This window comes from Leopardus geoffroyi, chromosome D1 (genome assembly GCF_018350155.1).
Source record: "Leopardus geoffroyi isolate Oge1 chromosome D1, O.geoffroyi_Oge1_pat1.0, whole genome shotgun sequence".
In the NCBI taxonomy this organism is placed as follows: domain Eukaryota; kingdom Metazoa; phylum Chordata; class Mammalia; order Carnivora; family Felidae; genus Leopardus; species Leopardus geoffroyi.
The window spans coordinates 6,339,307-6,359,025 of record NC_059329.1 but is presented as its reverse complement, the minus strand read 5'-3'; the positions used below and the strand labels follow the sequence as shown (position 1 = coordinate 6,359,025).

Genomic DNA, 19,719 nt, shown 5'->3' with positions numbered 1-19,719 from the left:
AGAGCACCTGGGTGGCTCAGTCGGTGAGCGTCCGACTTCAGCTCAGGTCATGATCTCACGGTTTGTGGGTTTAAGCCCCAGAGTCAGGCTCTCTGCTGTCAGCACAGAGCCCACTTCAGCTCCTTTCTCCCCATCTCTCTCTCTGTCTCTCCCCCCCACTCAACCCGTGCGCGCGCTCACTCTCTCTCTCTCTCTCTCTCTAAAATAAACATTTAAAAAACAAACAAACCACAACCAAATCTGATTTAGATAAGAGACTTTACTTGAAAGAATTATTGGAGTGGGAAGGGGACTCTTGCCCTGGAAGAAAGAGCAATGAAAAGGTGGCTCGATTGAATAGCAGATCTGAGGACTTTTTACCCTGAGGCAACCATATTGGGAACTGGGCAGGGTGGGGGGGGTGGGTGGGGGGGACCCTTTAATGTGGGTCACAAGCTGGCTCAGGCTAATGTGGGTTAAAGTTCCTAGGCCTGGAGGAAGAAGAGGAATTTAGCCAGTTGGTAGGTTCTGCGTCTGGCTTTGTCCTAGGGGAACGACAGAGCATTTTTGGGTCTTGCCTAAGTCGAATGGGAAGTGTGTTTCTTTGCAATATGCCACTTCTGAGAATACAAAAGTGTGGGGGCATTTCTTACTATATTCCAGGAGTACACGGATCAAGTAAAATTAAACCCTGTCCATGTATGAGGTGTAATGGGTTGTTCGCTTTACAAAAATGAGATCACATTAAACATACTTCTCTATACCTTGCTTTTTTCCGCTCAAAAATAGCTAGAGAACATCCTCCCAAGTCCTGGTAGAGCTCTTTTCCATATGCTGTTGTACCGTGATGTGCGGTCATCCCTCTACGGATGACCATGTTCTTCAACAATTAAAAAGTAAGTTCGTTTCAACTTTGCGGTTCCTGTAAGATGCTAAACTTGGGATTCCTGAAGCCACATTTCAGTTTTCAAAATCTATGTTCTTTCTTAGAACGTTCTTACAGAACCGCCAGCTCGTTTGAATTTACCTCTCTCTTGCTTCTTCTTCAGACCCTCCTCCCCCGCTGCCCCGTCGCCCAGGGAGGGAGGTGGTTAGAAAACACCCGTCTATAAAGACACCTTTTCTCTCGTCTCCCTGTCTTCCCCTTTCTGCCGGACCCGTGGGCCCCTCCTGCCGGGGGTGGGGGGTGGTGTGTGTGTGTGTAGGGGGAGCGGGGGGGGGAGGGTGGGGGTGTGTGTCAGGAGCTTCCCGAGCGCAGAAGCTCGGTCCTCCTGGGTCCACAGAGGCCTCGCAAGGCGTGGTCCAAGCGCGGGCGCCCAGAGTGCGCGCCAGCGGGTGGCACCTGCGGGACAGGTCAGCGCGCCCAACCCACCCGAGAGGAAGGAGGCGCGCCGAAGGGACGCGGCGCCCCGATCCCTCTGGGATTTCACCCAGGTTTTGGGTGGAGACGAACAGCACTAAAGCGTCCTCAGTTCTTTTAGATTGGATAGGAAGTATCTTTCATAAATTAGTCAGAGGGAGGAGGCCGGGCGGCCAGCGGGTGGAGCCAGCCGCTCCTTTCCAGTTGGCAAAGTTCAGGCGGCTGCGAAGGCACGGCCCCCGAGGTCAGGGCGCGGGGGCACAGCCTTGCACCGCCTCACGTGCCGGTTCGCGACAGGGAGCCGTAAGACCCTGACATGCATATTAGGGGCCACCCGTCGCCGTGGCTCCTCTGCCGGGGCGGGGGCAGACAGCGCCCCGCGACCCGCAGCTCCCCCGGGGGCGCCAGGCGCTGATCTGCAAATGTCCGGTCCGGCCGCGCGGGCCTGACAGGGGAGGCGCCCAGCCAGCCCGACGAGGGAGGCACGCGAGCGAGCTCGCGCGCGCGCGGGCACTGGGTCGGATCCCGCCGGCCGCCCAGGCACCGCCCCCGCCGGTTTTCCCCGCCCCGGCACGTCGGGGGGTTCCGGGCGCCCAGACTGCAGGGGACCGCATGGAGGCGGCCTCGCCGGCGGGACCCGCTGCCCCGCAGCCGCGCGCCCCGGGGGCAGCGGGGGGGCTGGGCAGCTTGCTGCGCGGGCTCAAAGGCCAGCTCTTCACCTGGTGAGTGCGGGGCGCGGGGGGGGGGGGCGGTTGTGCCGGGGGCAGGGGCGAGGGTGCCCGCGGGCAGTGGGGGGTGGGGTGGGCTGGGTAGCCTGCTGCTCGGGCTCAAAAGCCAGCTTTTTATCTGGTGAGTGCGGGGGTGCCCGGGGGGCGGTGGGGTGTGCCAGGGGCGGGGGCGGGGCAGCGGGGGTGCCGTGCAGCCTGCTGAGCGGGCTCAAAAGCCAGCTTCTCACCTGGTGTGGGGGGGGGCGACGGGGGCAGCCGGGGCAGGGGTGGGGCTGCCGGGGGCAGGGGTGGGGCTGCCGGGGGCGGCCGGGGCCCCTGCGCGCACGTGGCTGCTCGGCACACGCGGCCGGGGTGGCGGGCTGGAGGGGGGGCGGCGCGGAGGCGGCGGCCGCGCGGACTCGGGGGCCGGTCCGGGTCCCGGCGGCTCGGCACGTGCGGCCGGGACGCGGCCGCCCACCTGGCTTTGTGAAGCGCCGCGCGCTCCTCCCTCGGCGCCCTCTTGGAAATCGTGGGCTTGCGTGTGAGACGATTTGGGGGAAGTCGGCCGCGTGGGCGCGGCTGGGTCGCTCCCCGGTGCCCAGCCCCCTCCCCTGCGCGGCGGGCCGGGGCCGGACGCCCCGGGGATGTTGCGAAGGAGGGGTGTCCAGCCTCCGGCGCGGCAGGTGGGCGAGCCCGCGTTCTTTCGGCCGCCCGAGCGCGTCGGACCCGGCCCGCGATCCTCTCCCTTGACCGGGGAGTTCACCCAAGTGAGGAGTCAGGGCTAAGTTTCGCGGTGCCGCCGCGAGGTCGTGCGCAGCCTGCCTCCTTCCTGGGCCTGAGCGGGGTGCACGGCCCTCCCGGCGGGGGGCCGCCCCCCCCCCCCAGCCGCCGCCGGTGTCGCCGTGCTCTGCGGGAAGCAGGAATGTGCTTAGGGACCGGCAGCGCCTGGGATGGGGTTACTGGAGGGAGGCCGTGCCTTCTGGACTCGCACGTTCACCGAGTGTCCGCTGGGTTGGGTGCTGGGCTCAGCCGTTTCTGTGGACGCTGTCATGTCACCTCGACCACTTTATGAGGTGGCACTCTTCCCACAGCCACTCTGCTGGTGGACAAAGGAGGCTTAGCCGTTTGCCGGAGGCCATGGGATGGCCAGGAAAGGGTGGTGCCCGCAAGCCCCGGCCAGACTGGGCCGTAACAACTTCTGGCCCCCGGCTCCTCGTGAAACAGGCCTTTGCCTTTATTTATTTACTTGTCTTCAGATGAACAAAGCACATTTCCCGTTGAAGGTTGTGAAAACTCGTTTTCAAAACCGGGTCGAGAATGGTGTGTGCATTTTCGTCGTGGAAATGAGTGTAGTTCGCAATAATCGCCTGTGCAAAGTCGGGCCCAAATCGCCTTGGATCGTCCAGCTGTGTAGGTCCTGACGCACGTCCACAGGCTGTCAGCTGGGAGGCAGGGTAGGGCAATGGCTCAGGGCCCGGTTCTTCTGCACTCTGATCCCATCGGGTGACTTTGGGGAAGTCGCTTAACCTGTCTCTGTCCCGTTTTCCTGTTTGTAAAATGGGGACAATAACAGTTCCCACCTTGTAGGGAGAATGTGAGGATTACGTGGCTGGGCCCACGGCCTGGCTCGTGGTACTGCTCTGTATCCATCAGTCGTTAGCCACCATTAGCCCTCCGTTCCTGGGGGCTGGGAAATGGGGTGGCGTACCCCGAGGTGCCAGAGGCCCGGGGATGGGCAGACAGTGTGCCAGATGGATACCCATTGAGCGAGATGTAATGACAAGGCTTAGCGATGATTTCTTTTTTTGTTTTTTTTTTCTCCGAATGTTCTAATCCTTTAGCAAGGATTAGCAGTCATTTCTTTTTTTCCTCCTAACGTTCTAATATTTTCAAAATCCTGGTATGTTGTGGTCAGGAGTATCTAATGTACTGGATCAGACTAGGAAACATTGCAAACCAGAATCCAAGGTGTCTGGACGGTTGCCAGAGGTAGGAATGAAAACCTTCATGAACAAAAGAGTTCTGCCAACCAAAAAAAAAAAAAAAAAGGTTCCAGCCCAAGATCCTTGGAATAAAGACGGATAAAGGGGAGAGTGCATCCTCCCCTCTCATATTTAGAAGAAATAGAAGAAATCTCATATTTAGATAGAAAGATGAGATGTTTTTCTATCTCTGAACACACTTTTTTGTGTCTCCTTTATGGATTTTTACTTTCTTCCTTGTGTGAAAGCTGTTTGTGGCCATCTCATATTCCTGATGGACGCAATCCTTAGCAGGAATTAAGTCTTCTCCCTTTTTCTATCTCTCACAACCCTACCACATCAGTGAGTGAATAGAAGAAGGATGACGGTTCTGGAGGCTTCCCTTCCGTTCTGGCACACTCGCTGCACTCTCCCCTTTATCCGTCTTTATTCCGAGGATATTGGGCTGGAAGCTTTTTTTCAGTTGGCAGAACTCTTGTTCATGAAGGTTTTCATTCCTACCTCTGGCAACCGTCCACACACCTTGGATTCTGGTTTGTAGTTTTTCCTTGTCTGATCCAGCAATCAGAAAAGTGCAGTTTAGGGGCGCCTGGGTGGCTCAGTCGGTTAAGCGTCCGACTTCGGCTCAGGTCATGATCTCGTGGTCCGTGAGTTCGAGCCCTGGGTCGGGCTCTGTGCTGACGGCTCAGAGCCTGGAGCCTGTTTCAGATTCTGTGTCTCCCTCTCTCTGACCCTCCCCCGTTCATGCTCTGTCTCTCTCTGTCTCAAAAATAAATAAACGTTAAAAAAAAAATTAAAAAAAAAGAAAAGTGCAGTTTACCAGATATCCAGTATTCCTTATACTCAGTATTTTAAACTCTCAGTATTAAAACTCACCTCCCAAATTTGAGTTTGGCTTCGCAGATCCCTAACCTTGGCCACGGAACCATGGGGATGGGCAGAGGCTGGTGAGTGGGTGGATAGTACAAGGAGAGATAGTTTGTATGTAGAGGGACACGATTCTTTTCTACTCCTTTTACAAAAAAGGGGAAAGAATAGCCTTTTTGGCAACTGGGTACTGAACACAGGAGAAACATTTGGGGCCTGTTACCATTATCAGAGGCATGTATTGTAGGTAACCCCAACTCCTGATATACTTGCCTCACTAACAGATACTTTTTTTCCTTTGGTTAAGAATGTCAGATCACTCATTCGATAACAGTTTATTGAGGACTTACTATGTGCCAGGCGTTCATGATGAGAAGCACTGTACGTTTCCAAGTGGACTCTGCTTGTAATTTAAGCTTTTGTCATTTATTGCTGTTAACTCAAAGACAGATAGTGTGATGGGATATGGGTTTCCAGGAGTACCTGAGGATATTTATTTTATTGTATATATTTAGCAACTTACACCCTAACACCTACAGTCTAATTCATGTATGGAAAAAAAAGCATGGTTGTTATAATGACTATCAAGTTTGCATCTGTAGCAAAAACCGTTAAATATTATCTCACTTACTTATCCTTTTCCCATTAAATAGATGGTAAGCTTTTTTTGGGGTTATATTTATTTTCAGAATTTTATTCTGATGAAAAATGAGTTTACATTCATTTTAAATACAATATGCAGACACATATAAAAAGAAGACCAGGGGGCACTTGGGTGCCTCAGATGGTTGAACGTCTGACTCTTGATTTCGGCTCGGGTCATGATCCCAGGGTTGTAGGATCAAGCCCCACGTCTGGTTCCACACTGAACATGGAGCCTGCTTGAGATTCTCTGTCCTTCTCTCTGTCTCTCTCTCTCTCTCTCTCCCCCTACACCCCTCCCCCACCTGTGTGCTTGCATGCATGCCGTCTCTCTCAAAAATAGATTTAAAAATTCAAAAAATTAAAAAAAATAAAAAGATCAGAAACATTTACGCTCCACTAACTATATCTTTATATTTTGTGTTTATTTCTAGTCTTTTATTTTTGAATTTTATGAGGATGTCTGATGGATTATACTAAGAGACTTTTTGGTACAGTAATCTATTATTTTTAAGTATCGTGTTGATGTAGAATTATAGTTTTCTTTTCTTTTTTTTTTAAATATGTTTGAGAGAGAGAATGCGTGGGGGAAAGGGAGAGTGAGAATCCCAAGCAGGCTCCACGCTGACAGCCCAGAGCCCGATGCGGGGCGCTAACTCACAGAACCGTGAGATCATGACCTGAGCTGAAGTGGGGCACTGAACCGTCTGAGCCACCCCAGGCACCGTTAGAATTCTAGTTTTCAATTCTTACTAATTTTTCTACATCTTTTCATTTATTTATTGTCGAAGTTGGTAAGGTTTTCGAGGGCACAGTCTTTTTTTTTTTTTTTTTTTCAACGTTTATTTATTTTTGGGACAGAGAGAGACAGAGCATGAACGGGGGAGGGGCAGAGAGAGAGGGAGACACAGAATCGGAAACAGGCTCCAGGCTCTGAGCCATCAGCCCAGAGCCTGACGCGGGGCTCGAACTCCCGGACCGCGAGATCGTGACCTGGCTGAAGTCGGGCGCTTAACCGACTGCGCCACCCAGGCGCCCCTGTTTTTGTAGCACAGTGCAGGACGTGTGTTCATGTGTTCTTTCCTTTGCCCATCCTGGAGCGTCTGTGATGTTCCAGGTTCTAGACTACTCTGTGGCCCGCAGACTTGAATGGGATTTAGTGTGTGTTTCCAAGAGAAATCGAGTTCTGGTAAGAGGTTATGACCCGTGTGGTAGAGGCCAGCACACAGTACAGATGGCACAAAGGAGGGGGAAATAGAGCTCACCAGGGTGAGGTGGCGCTGGGAAGCTCGGCAGGGAAGGTGATCAGGAATGTGAAGCGGGAATAAGGGTTTTCCAGGTGAACGAGGGGAGGAAGGGCAGTCCAGGCTTGGAGGTCCCAGAGAATGTAAGGAAAGGCAGGTCGGTCAGTGAACACGAGCACACCTCTGATTGTGCAGCCAAGGGCTTGGCCCTGTGGCTCCTCCTTTCTGTTCACGTTCTTTGTTTCAAAGGTTAAGGCCCAGAATTTTTTTTTTTTTAATCTCAGAGAGAGAGAGAGAGAGAGCATGTGTTTGCGCACGTGCGAGGTGGGGAGGGGCAGAGGAAGAGGGAGAGAGAATCTCAAGCAGGCTCCATGCTCAGCAAGGAGCCCAGCTCAGGGCTCGCGATCCCACAACCGTGAAATCATGACCTGAGTCGGATGCTGAAATGACAGAGCCACCCAGGTGCCCCAGGCCTGGGAATTTTTGAACGAGTCATTTGGTGGTGTTGAACCACACCTCCTTCATGTATTCACTCAACAGACATCTACTGAGTGCGCACTGCATGCACGGCAGTCTGAAGCTGGTCTGCCGCTCTGCCCGAGGGTGTTGTTCTGTGGTGTTGTTTAAGCAGAGGTGTAAGTCGAGGGGCTTTTTGTGGCCTGTGCAAGTGTGGGATTAGGAAACTCTAGATCATCCCAGTCTCCAAAATATCTCCTTCCTTTTGCACTTTCATCTGTGAGATTGTTTAATTGACACCCGCCTCTTCTGACCACAGGACATGAGGGATCCTGCTTACTTTTTGTCACTGTTGCATACTCTGCCGAGCACAGCACCTACCTTATAATAGATGCACAGTGAACATCAGATGATTGAGTGAATCCCTAATTCCCAGTAGGAATTTTATTGTAATCACATCTCTTTAACACACACACACACACACACACTCCTGGGGCGCCTGGACAGCTCAGTCATTTGACCGGCTGGCTCTCGATTTCAGCTCAGGTCATGATCCCGGGGTTGTGGGATCAAGCCCCACTTTGGGCTCCTCGTTGACAGCACAGAGCCTGCTTGGGATTCTGTCTCTCTCTGCCCCTCTCCCCCTGCTCACGCACGCACTCTCTCTCTGTCTCAAATAAAATAAAATAAAATAAAATAAAATAAAATAAGATACATTTCCGTTCAGGGCTGTATGTTTATAACGTAGTCATGTTGTGTCCATCTGTTTCGTTGTTTCTCAATCAGCCTTATTGACATTTTAGGTGGAATAATTCTTTGTTGGGGGACCGTCCTGTACGCGTAGGGTGTAGCAGCATCCTGTGGTCTCTACCCGCTAGAGGCCAGCATAGCCAACCCCCACCCCACCTCTGAGTTGTGACGATCAATAATCTTCCCAGACATTGTCAAATGTCTCCTGGAGGGACAGAATCCCCCTTGGATGAGAACCTCTGATTTAGCCCTATTGTTTCTAACTAATTGCCATAGAGTATTCTGTGACTGCGAGGTCCTCCAGTGGTGGCCCCACCCAAGTACTTTTCTGCTCCTGGCCTCCACAAACTGTGATGAGTGTGCCCCTACGCGTCCCCTTATGTCCTGGGGAAGAGCTAGAGGCCGGGCTCAGGTGTGAGTCCCTCCAGGTGACTTTAAGTAGAAGAGAGGGGATGAGCCCCAGGATGGAGAGTCCCTGGGCCTCACAGAATCCTGCTGGTTGCGATTCTGTCGTGCCCTGCAGGCTGTTCTGTGACCTCGGCTTTATCAGCAGCTGCTCTGGGGGAAGAAGGAGGTGGTCTCTTGAGGTTGTGGCCCATTAGCCCTGAGAGTTGGGAGGGGTGGGTGGAGGAATGAGTTTTGGCTGGACAGCCTGAGCCTTTTTATGAACCTCTCAATAGTGCAGGGCGTTGGGCAAGGGACAGGCAGTAATTGTCCCCGTGCAGCGTGGGACAGAGGTCTGGGTGGACTTCGCCAGCTTCTCTCCCAGGCGCCCTGAGCGGCCTCCGCCTGTTCTCCGCCCCGGGCTGTAGCCCTCTCCCTTGGCAGACCACTTGCAGACAACGTTTGTGTTCCTCTTGTCTCTGCTCCTTTCTCCGGGTTGCTTTGGGGAAATATGAGCTGACTGCCAGGGCTTACTCCCCATCTCGACAGCACTTGCAGAACATTCCTGGAGTCCCCCTCTCCCCTTCAGTTCCTGTAGCTTCCGTTTGTGCCTCTTCGTGCCCCAGTCCCATCCCCGTGCAGGAACCAGATGACGTCAGATAAAACCAGAGACTGTCGGGAGCTGCCGGCACAGAAGAACTCACCCCTTATCGGACGTCTTCCTCACCTTCGTCAGTCAGGTCGTAGGCGGTCCTATACAGGTATTTTTGGTCCCTTTGATGGCAGGCGAGTAACTTGCCCAAGCGCGCATGGCTGGTGAGACGTGGGCCATGACAGTTTCACTGGCCTCTGACGACCAGACCTGCTTTACCGTTTCAGAAATCCCCTTGCGTTGTGTTCAGGCTGAAGCTTCGGACCTGCACTGGGTCTGCAAACACGGGGATGCTCTTGGGGTTCCCTGGAGGTTCCTCAGGGTCCATTATGGGGGCAAGTTGGGAAATAGGAACTGTGGGCTTCCGGGCCGGTCTCTGGCACGCGCCGGGTGTGTCGGTCTGCCTGCCTTGTAGTCGGACTTGTAAGCCAGATGCTTGGGGACAGGGTTCTGGAGCTACGGGAGGTCTGAGCGCTACGGGTGACTGGGTAGAGCTCTAGCTGTGGCCGTTTGTCCCATCCCTCCTCATCTTCCCTGCCCGCCGTCCTCCTTTACCTGAACACAACGGTTGTACTTTTAGTCGTTTTCATTGTAGTAAAATATATGTAACATGAAATTTGCCAATTGAATCATGTTAAGTGTACAATTCAGTGACGTCACGTGCATTCACGATGTTGGGCAGCCATCACCGCTGTCCAGTTCCAGAATTTAGTCATCATCCCATCCAGAAACTCTGTATGTCTTGAACACTAGCTCCGCGCCCCCCGTCCCTCAGCCCCCATAAGCACCATTGTCCTTTCTGTCTCTGTGAACTCGACTATTCTAGATCCCGCATGTAAGTGTAGTCATGCGATATTGGTCCTTTGGTGAGGTCCAGGCTTCTCGAGGCGAACTCCAAGGCTCCCCGTACTGGGCCACCTCCCAGAACATCACCTCCCTGGTGTTCCGGGGACAGCAACAAGCCTCTGCTTCCCCTGCCACACACCTTAGTCTGCACCTTTACCTGTAGCTTCCCTGGTGGATGCTTTCCCTGTCCGACCTCTTATGGCTGCTTCCAGAGTCTGGACATTGAGTCAGGTGGTCCTTTTCCCTTGTCTCTCTTCACACACATCTTGGCTTAGGTGCCTTCTGTCCTAACTCCTTGCATTTACCATATCATGACATAATAGGTAATCATCACCAGCCTGGGACAATGCCTTGAAAAGAATTTAAACAAAATTTTTAAGAATTCTTAAAAAAAATTTTTTTAATGTTTATTTTTGAGAGAGAGACAGACAGAGCATGGGTGGGGGAGGGGCAGAGAGAGGGGGACAAAGGATCAGAAGCAGGCTCCAGGCTCTGTGATGACAGCAGAGAGCCTGATGCAGGGCTTGAACTCCCAAAGAAACTCGAGATTATGACTTGAGCCAAAGTCCAACACTTAACCAACTGAGCCATCCAGGGTGCCCCTGTTTTGTTTTGTTTTGTTTTGTTTTGTTTTTTTTAATGTTTATTTATTTTGAGAGAGAGTGTGCGAGTAGGGAGGAACAGAGAGGGAGGGAGTGAGAATCCCAAGCAGGTCTGAGATGTCAGCACAGAGTGACACGGGGCTTGAACTCGAACTCACAAACCGTGAGATCATGACCTGAGCCAAGATCAAGAGTCAGATGCTTAACCAACTGAGCTGCCCAGGCGCCCCTAGATGTTAGTTCATCTTTGAAGTACCTCTGCTACTTACTTTGTGCCTGGCTTTGAACTGAAATGGTAGCAGTTGGTTTCTAGGAGCGGTAATAACCTTTTTTCAACAAGATTTGGTAAATCCGATGAAGAAATTAAATTAGGCTATTTTTGAAGAGGAGTTTTCAGAGATGCTTTGAATGGTAGTCACATCTGTGGAAAAAGCAAATTGCCTCCCAAAGTAATTGCTTGTGTATCTAAGAGGGGTGTCTGGGTGGCTCAGTCAGTTAAGCATCCAACTTCGGCTCAGGTCATGATCTCGCGGTCTGTGAGTTCGAGCCCCACACCCGGCTTTGCGCAGACAGCTCAGAGCCTGGAGCCTGCTTCGGATTCTGTGTCTCCCCCTCTGCCCCTTCCCTGCTCACGCTCTGCCTCTGTCTTTCAAAAATGAATAAATGTTAAAAGAAAAAAATTTTTTTTAAATAATAATAAAAGCCAGACTTGGTTGAGTAAAGCTTAGTTGGTGCACTTCCAGCAACCTCAGTCTTCCAGAATCTCAGGGTAGATTAACTCGTGTAATCCTTACAGTAGTTTGCTGTGGTGAGCATTATAATGCTGTCATTGCCAGCCCCCTTTGACACATGTGGGAGAGGATTCACAGAGAGGTCAAGTATTTTCCCCAACAGTCATAGTCACATAGTAGTAAGGACTGCAACTAGCTTGCACCTCTTCCCCCACAAGGCAGTCTGGCCCCAGAGCCCGTGCTCCTAACCACTGAACTACCCTGCCTCTTGTCAGTTGGGGAGCAAACAAACAAAAAAAAGACCTTGGACAGTTAGCACGGTTCCCCCACCCCCTCAAGCTTTTTGCTATTTATATCCCCAGGGGTGCCAGAGAGTACATAAAGTCACAGGATATATAATATAATATGTCTTCCTGAAGCATCATTTAATTATATATATATATATTTTTTTTTTCAGGTGGGGGGGGCAGAGAGGGAGGGAGGGGGAGAGAGAGAGAGAGAGAGAGAGAGAGAGAGAGAATCTGAAGTAGGCCTTGCTCTATTAGCATAGAGCCTGACATGGGGCTTGAACTCAAAACTGGGAGATCCTGACGTGAGCTGAAACCATGAGTCAGATACTTAACTGAGCCATCCGGGCACCCCACTTAATTTATTTTTTATTTTATTGTATTTTATTGTATTTTACTAAAAATTTTTAAAACTTTAAAAGTTATTTATTTATTTGCTTATTTATTTATTTTGAGAGACAGAGAGAATGCGTGGGGCGTGGGCAGAGAGAGAGAGAGATTGGGACAGAGAATCCCAAGCAGGCTCCATGTTGTCAGCACAGAGCCTGATGTAGGGCTCAAACCCACAACCCTGAGATCATGACCTGAGCTGAAAGCCGGAGGCGGACGCTAAACTGACTGAACCACCCAGGCGCCCCTATTTTATTTTTTTAAGTAGCCTCTATACCCAACGTGGGGCTTAAACTCATGACCCTGAGATCAAGAGTCACATGCTCCACCCACTGAGCCAGCCAGGCGCCCCTCATTTAGTTTCTATTTTAGACTCCAGCTGCATGGAGGCAGAGTAATCATAATCCCTGGCTCATGACACACGTTCACGGTGGACCCAGGAGTGGCCGAACTACTATTTTTGTGCAGTAAGTTCTGCAAACCCATCAGCAGCCCTAAAACCGGAATCTGTGATGGTAACTTACCTGGCCACACCTCTCCCACTCTCCTTCCCCAGCCAGAGATAATCTCACCATTCCCTTGCTCGCTCGCTCTCTCTCTCTTTTTTACAGTTTTGTACCTCTGTGTGTTTCTAAAAAGTATGTGTTCATTATCATTTCTTTTCACTTTATTAAAAGGATATCATGCTATAGCTAACCTGTTGGGATTTATTTCCCCTTCTGTGTCACACTGCCAAGATTCACGCATGCTATTGCCTAATGCTGCAAAAACCCTCCCTTTGACTTTCTATAATATTTTTTGCTGTGAATATGCCATACTTTATTAATTCAGTTAATGGACATTTGTGTTTTCTCCAAGTTTTTTCCTGTAGTGAACAGGACTTCCAGGAACATTTTTCTTCAGGTCCCCTATCAATCACAGATAAGCATTTCTTTTATACACACACATGCGCATATGGAGCATCTTGGTGGGGAATAGCTAGATTTGGGGTATGTAACTAACTGTTCAACTTCACAGAATGCCAGACTGTTTTTCCAAAGTGGTGGTACCGGGGTGCCTGGGTGGCTCAGTCCATTAAGCGTCCGACTCTCGCTTTTGACTCAGGTCACGATCTCACGGTTTGTGAGTTCAAGCCCCACATTGGGCTCTGCACTGACAGTGCAGAGCCTGCTTGGGATTCTCTCTCCCCTCTCTCTCTGCCCCCCCCCCCCACTCATGTGTGCACTCTCTCTCAAAATAAGTAAACTTAAACAAACAAACAAGGGTAGTGGTATCGCTTATACTCCCTCCCGCTGAGTAGGAGAAATCCTGTGAAACATGCATCCTTTCTAACACCTGGTATTATTAGACTTCTAAAGTTGTGACAGTCAGATGAATGGAAAGACTATCTCTGATTTGCATGTTCCTGATCGCTAATGCAGGTGGGTCTCTGCTGGCCTCACGTGTTTCCACTTGGAAGAGATACCCTTGTTGTCTTCGGAAGAACCGTGTTTTGCACGTTGCTTTTGTACTAACCCGTTGGCCCCGTACACAGTGCACTTTGCATGGATTTTAAGGATCCCCCTGGAGAGCTGAAGAAGTTGGAGCTTGTATCGGGTTTCCTGCTAATGGTAATTTACTTCTCCTTGCTTAATATTAAGAGGCAATTCTGTTGAGAAGCTTGAGAGTTGGTTGGGTTTCATCAGGAGCAGTAGAAGCTGAGGAAGGAGGCGAGTGAGTTTCTCTGGTGTGAGCCCCGAGGAGTGCTGAGGGGATCACAGGAAATCTCCCTGCCGCCCCCGCCTCTCCTTCCCTGCAGGGCAAGTGCCAGGAACTTTCTTAGATCAGGCTTAGGCTGCTGTTTTCTGGTGCCCGGTTGGTGTTGGATGAGTGTATTCGTGAGACACCCGGCTCACCACGGGTGTGGGTAAAACAGGATTGATTACTTTACGGAACTGGAGGAGGTTAAAGTGCCAAACCACGGAGGGCAGGGACACAGCTGGAGTCGGGAAGCCAGCCACACCGGGATTTTCTGTCTGCGCTTTGACTGGCTGTTGATTTCCTGCTTTGAACTGCAGACTGCTTGATTGTCTTGACCTCGGGATCACATTTGACAGTTTAAACCACACACAGAAATAAGCAAATAAAACCCTTCGCTTTTGAAAACGGTATTTCTGTTGTGGTGATCCACAGGAAGGCTCATTTAGATTTTACAGCAGTTGAAAAAACAGCCCTTCGAAATTTGTGATTTGGCCTCCGTGGGCAGGAAGCAGTAGGAATTTCAAGTTTTATGGGCTGTGACTTCTTGGCTGCTTGTTGAGAACAGGGTTAGTCTGTTTTCTTCCATGCCTGTGCCAGACCGGGGTGGGTGGGGAGAGGGCGGCGTGTGCTAAACTCTCATCATCCAGACTCTTGAAACACGGCGCACTTATTACCCCACGCTCATCTCGTCCTTCAGAACCTACTCTACCCCTCCCTGCACCCACCATGCTGGCCCTTCTCAACTGCCGTTCCTCACCTCTGGAGTGTGTTCCCACTGGTGTCCCTCGTAGAATTCTCAGAGGCATCTGGGGGTGGGGAGGGTCCTGGAGCGAAGAGGCCAGTCCGCCCCATGTTGACCACAGTTTAACGCCGCCCCCTCCCCGCATCTAGGCTGCAGGACTCACGGTCCTCTTCGGACATGTATCGGAAAACTAGGTGATTTATAGACGTGTTTCACACTTTTCTCATTTCAACCAATCACAGATCGGAGAACAGAGGGAGGCTGTTGAATAGAGCGGTATTATGTCGTCTCTCGTTTTCTTTTTTAAAAAGTTTTTTTTTTTAAGTTTATTTATTTTTGAGAGAGACAGAGAGAGAGTGAGCTGAATCCAAAGCAGTCTCCTGGCTCTGAGCTGTCAGCACAGAGCCTGACATGGGGCTTGAACTCACGAACCGAGAGATCATGACCTGAGCTGAAGTCGGATGCTCAACCGACTGAGCCACCCAGGCGCCCCTTTTTAAAAATTTTTCTAATGTTTATTTATTTTTGAGAAAGAGAGTGGGGGAGACAGAGAGGGAGAGAGAGCACGAGTGGGGGAAGGGCAGAGAGAGACGGACACAGAGTATTAAGTGGGGGGCAGAGAGAGAGGAAAACACAGAATCCGAAGCAGGCTCCAGGCTCTGAGCCGTCAGCACAGAGCCCGACGCGGGGCTCGAACTCCCGGACCGCGAGATCGTGACCTGAGCCAAAGTCGGACGCTTAACCGACTGAGCCACCCCGCTGCCCCTGCCCTCTCTCGTTTTCATTAGAACACCCCTTATTCAAATAATCGTTGAACATGTCGTCAAGTGGGTTGTGCTTATCAGTGCCTCCTGTCAGAGATGCAGGGTTAATTTGTGTCACTTGATCTCCTTGCATGGTGTCAGACTATTCAGTATTACAGGACGTATTTTATTCTCAGCGAGGCCATGCGTGGGATGGGAAAAGTACAGATTACGGAGTTTCTGACCTTGGGCGAGTTTCTCACTGGGACAGCTGTCCACACAATCCCTATCTCGGGAGAGGTTTTGTGAGATTGAAGTGGAGTAACATACATAAGCACTGACTGTGCCACGTGACACACGCTTCTTTTTACGAAGCTGCCTCCCCTTTGTTAGGATAATGGGAAAGGTGTTTGAGGCCCTAATAGTTGGAAGTTGTACTTCCTGGGGGACAGTGGCACACTGCCCGGATTGCTCTCCAGCTTCTACGACTTGCTAGCTGTGTGACATTGGGCACGTTGTGCGATCTCTGGGCCTCAGTTTCTTTACAATTGGCACTAATCATAGCATCTACCTCATAGGATTGTTGGCAGGATTGCATGAATTAGGACAGTGAAATGTGAAATTGTTGGGCCCGTGCTTGGTACATGGATAGGGCATGCTCAATGTGGTAGATACTATTTTCACTGCTTAAAAAATTTTTTTATAATATTTATTTATTTTTGAGAGAGAGAGAGAAAAAAAAACAAAAACAAAACTTTAGTGAGGGAGGGGCAGAGAGAGAGGGAGACACAGAATCCAAAGCAGGCTCCGGGCTCTGAGCTGTCAGCATAGAGCCTGATGCAGGGCTCAAACTCATGAGCTGTGAGATTATGACCTGAGCTGAAGTTGGATGCTTAAACTGACTGAGCCACTCTGGCCTCTATTTTCACTGTTGATAGTAACAATGATAACAGTAATAATAGTTACAATAGTAACAAGAACAGTAATAGTAACACTATTAGATATATAGTGCGCCATATATGGGTGGGCGCACAAAAATATCCCTGACATAGTTTCTGCATTTATAATCTAGCGAAGCAAATGCAACAGACATATAAAACACTCCAGACAGAGTATGGAAAGTGGGGGAAAGAGCTACAACCTAAATGCCATAGGGTTTGAGAGGTTGGCATTCTGGAACTGAGCACATTTCTTACTTTCTTCCCACAGTTATTTTCTTGGCGTAACAGAATAGAAAGAACACAGGCTTTAGAATCTTTAATTTTTATTTAACGTTTATTTACTTTTGAGAGAGAGAGAGAGACAGAGTGTCATCGGGGGAGGGACAGAGAGAGGGAGACACAGAATCCAAAGCAGGCTCCAGGCTCTGAGCTGTCTGCACAGAGCCTGACACGGGGCTCGAGCTCTCAAACTGCGAGATCATGACCTGAGCTGAAGTCAGAGGCCCAGCCAACTGAGCCACCCAGGGGCCCCAAGAATCTTATTTGGATGTTAATGCAGTGCTGTTATCTGTTTATCCTATGAACCTTGTTAAAAGACCCTGGAATTTTGGCAAAATGACACCTGCATTTTAGGGTTTATGAAAATCCAGTAAGTTAATATACACAAGAGCTTAGTGAGTTTGAGCCCTGAATTGGACTCTTTCTGCTGTCAGCTCAGAACCTGCTTTGGATCCTCTGTCGCCCCCTGTCCCTGCCCCTCCCCCACTAGCTCGCGCGCGCGCTCTCTCTCTCTCTCTCTCTCCCTCTCTCAAAAATAAATAAACATTAAAAAATACAAATATATGTTAGAGCTTAATACAGTGACTGTTACCCACTAGTTTCCCATCCTTTTATGGCATAGAGGGTATTAATGTTTCCCCTGTGTTCTTGACTATTTAAGAGTCATGGAGGACAATGTTCAAGAAGAGATCACTTAATTTACAATTTTTACTTTTGCTGGTTTGCATAAAACTAGTTCAGTAGTGTGTGGCTTGGTGACATGGATTTATTTTCTCCCTGGCAAATGATGAAAGTGGTTTAATCCAGGAAGGCTCCTGATCAGCTTTGTCTGCAGTTGTTTAAGAGATTCCTGTTTATTTGCTGTAACTATCTGGTTACTAAGGGAATTCATTGAGATGAATATAAATAGTGAGAACATTATGATTCACGTGTTATTTTAAGGTATCATACCCATTGCTGACCTAGTGTATTACTCTTCTATTGCTGTCAAATCACCACAAACTTAGTGGTTTAAATTTTTTTAAATGTTTATTTATTTTTGAGAGAGAGAGAGACAGAGCGTGAGCTGGGCGGGGGGGGGGGGCAGAGAGGGAGACACAGAATCTGAAGCAGGCTCCAGGCTCTGAGCTGTCAGCAGAGAACCCGACGCGGGGCTCACATACACAAACCGCGAGATCATGACCTGAGCTGAAGTCTGATGCTTAACCGCCTGAGCCACCCGGGTGCCCCTCAAACTTAGTGGTTTAAAAAAATTTTTTTTTTCAATGTTTATTTATTTTTGGGACAGAGAGAGACAGAGAGAGACAGAGCATGAACAGGGGAGGGGCAGAGAGAGAGGGAGACACAGAATTGGAAACAGGCTCCAGGCTCTGAGCCATCAGCCCAGAGCCTGACGCGGGGCTCGAACTCACGGACCGCGAGATCGTGACCTGGCTGAAGTCGGACGCTTAACCGACTGCGCCACCCAGGCGCCCCAAACTTAGTGGTTTTAAACAACATGTTTATTGTCTGCCAGTTCTGTAGGACACACATCTGACGCGGGTCTCACTGGGCTAAAGTCGAGGCATTTGGCAGGGACCTTGTATTCTCTTTTGGGAGTTCTGGAGAGAATGGATTGTTGTCCTTTTCTGCTTCTGGAGGTGGCCTGCACTCTGTGCCTCCTGGTGCCCACTCCATCGTCAAAGCCGGCAATGCTGCCTGTGTCTCTGACCGGCTGACTTTGCTTCTGTGGTCATGTCTCCTGACTGCAGCTGGGCAAGGTTCTCCCTTTAAGGACTTCTGTGATCGGATGGGGCCTCGCCAGATACTCCAGGATGAAGTCCCCCCCCCCCCCTGCCCTAAACGGTCGTCACAATTGCAAAGGCCCTTTCACCACGTAAAAGGAAAAACCTGTGTTTTCCTACACTCACTTCTTCTGACCACAAATGTATGCGGGTTTTCCCTACCTCCACCAATTCTCCACTTCTCCAGACCGAAACTGGGTGTCTCACCATTCAGTTATGACACTAACTACCTGGAGTTAGCACAGACCCCACAGGTTAAGGGCTCAGTCCCTCAAGGTTGCCCTCTCCCGGCTCCCGACCCCCCGTTTTTATTATTTATTTATTTATTTTTAACTTTTTGATTAACGTTTTATTTTTGAGAGAAAGAGATAGAGTGAGAGAGGGGGAGGGGCAGAGAGAGAGAGAGGGAGACACAGACTCCGAAGCAGGCTCCAGACTCTGAGCTGTCAACACAGAGCCCCACACGGGGCTCACATTCACAAACCGCGAGATCATGACCTGAGCCGAAGTCGGACGCTTAACTGACTGAGCCACCCAGGTGCCCCACGGACCCCGCTTTTTAGACACCAGTTGTGAGTCCCAGGCTGTCGCCTTGTACAGGGGATTCTCATGACCCCCCGCCTCAGGTTCAATAATTTGCCGGAGTGGCTCACAGAACTCAGGAAAACAGCTTATTTATTAAACTACCGGTTTATCATGAAAAGATACAACTCACGAACAGCCAGATAGAAGAGATGCGTAGGGCAAGGAATGCGCGAGGGGAAAGGGCGTGGAACTTCACCCTCCCAGCACGTCACTATGTCCACCAACCTGGGAGGTCTCAGTCCTTCGGTTAGGATTTTTATGGAAGACGTCATCATGTAGGCACAGGTGATGAAATCATTGGTCATTCGTGATTAACTCAACCTCAAGCCCCCTCTCTCCCTCCGGTGAGGCTCAGGGTTACACACCTTTAATCATAAATTGGTTCCCTTGGTAACCAGCTCCCCACCCCCTTAAGAGCTTTCCAGAAGTCACCTCATTAACAAACTGGGGTGTGATTAACAACAATAACAACAACAAAAGAAGGTAGAGCTCAAAGACCACCTAGATGCTGGTGAAAATGTAAACGATAATTCATAAAACGTCAAGGAAATCTTTTCTCAGCTCCTAACCCACAACTTTTGCACGTGGTCAGTGTTTGAAATAATCAACCAAGAATTGCCAGACTCTTTTTAAGTTGCGTGATCTGTTTGAAAGAGATTAGGTAGCTGCTCATTCCTTTGGATGAGCTCCATCTAGGAGCTCCAGTTAAGGCGGGTTATTGACAAAGTGAGTCGTTCCCTCTGCTGGTTCAGCATTCCTATTAAAGCCTTTCTCTTGACCCAAACAGCTTGTCTTTATTCATCAGGTCTCAGATGAAATACCTCTTCATGAGTAAAGCCTCCCAAGAAATCTCAGATTAGGTTAGGTCCCATCCATCGTACCATTTTTGACAAAATGGGTGGACCTGGAGGGTATTATGCTAAAGGAAATAAATCAGACTGCTTCTTTGGTGTTTGTCTTCCCTGCTGTATTGTGAACTTGATGAAGGCAGGGCCGGTAATTTCTGTTCTCCCGGAGGCTGGCAGT

At 50.1% G+C, this 19,719-nt stretch overlaps 1 protein-coding gene across 1 annotated transcript in view; it reads left to right on the top strand.

Annotated features, from left to right (window-relative positions):
* The first annotated feature begins 1,951 nt into the window (after positions 1-1,951).
* Positions 1,952-19,719, top strand: part of SLC35F2 (solute carrier family 35 member F2) — a 57,106-nt gene continuing 39,338 nt past the window's right edge. Inside the window, exons 1-2 of the mRNA XM_045486546.1 lie at positions 1,952-2,061; positions 2,433-2,729. Of these exons, the coding sequence (XP_045342502.1) occupies positions 1,952-2,061; positions 2,433-2,729 (407 nt within the window). The remainder of the gene's footprint in view (positions 2,062-2,432; positions 2,730-19,719) is intronic.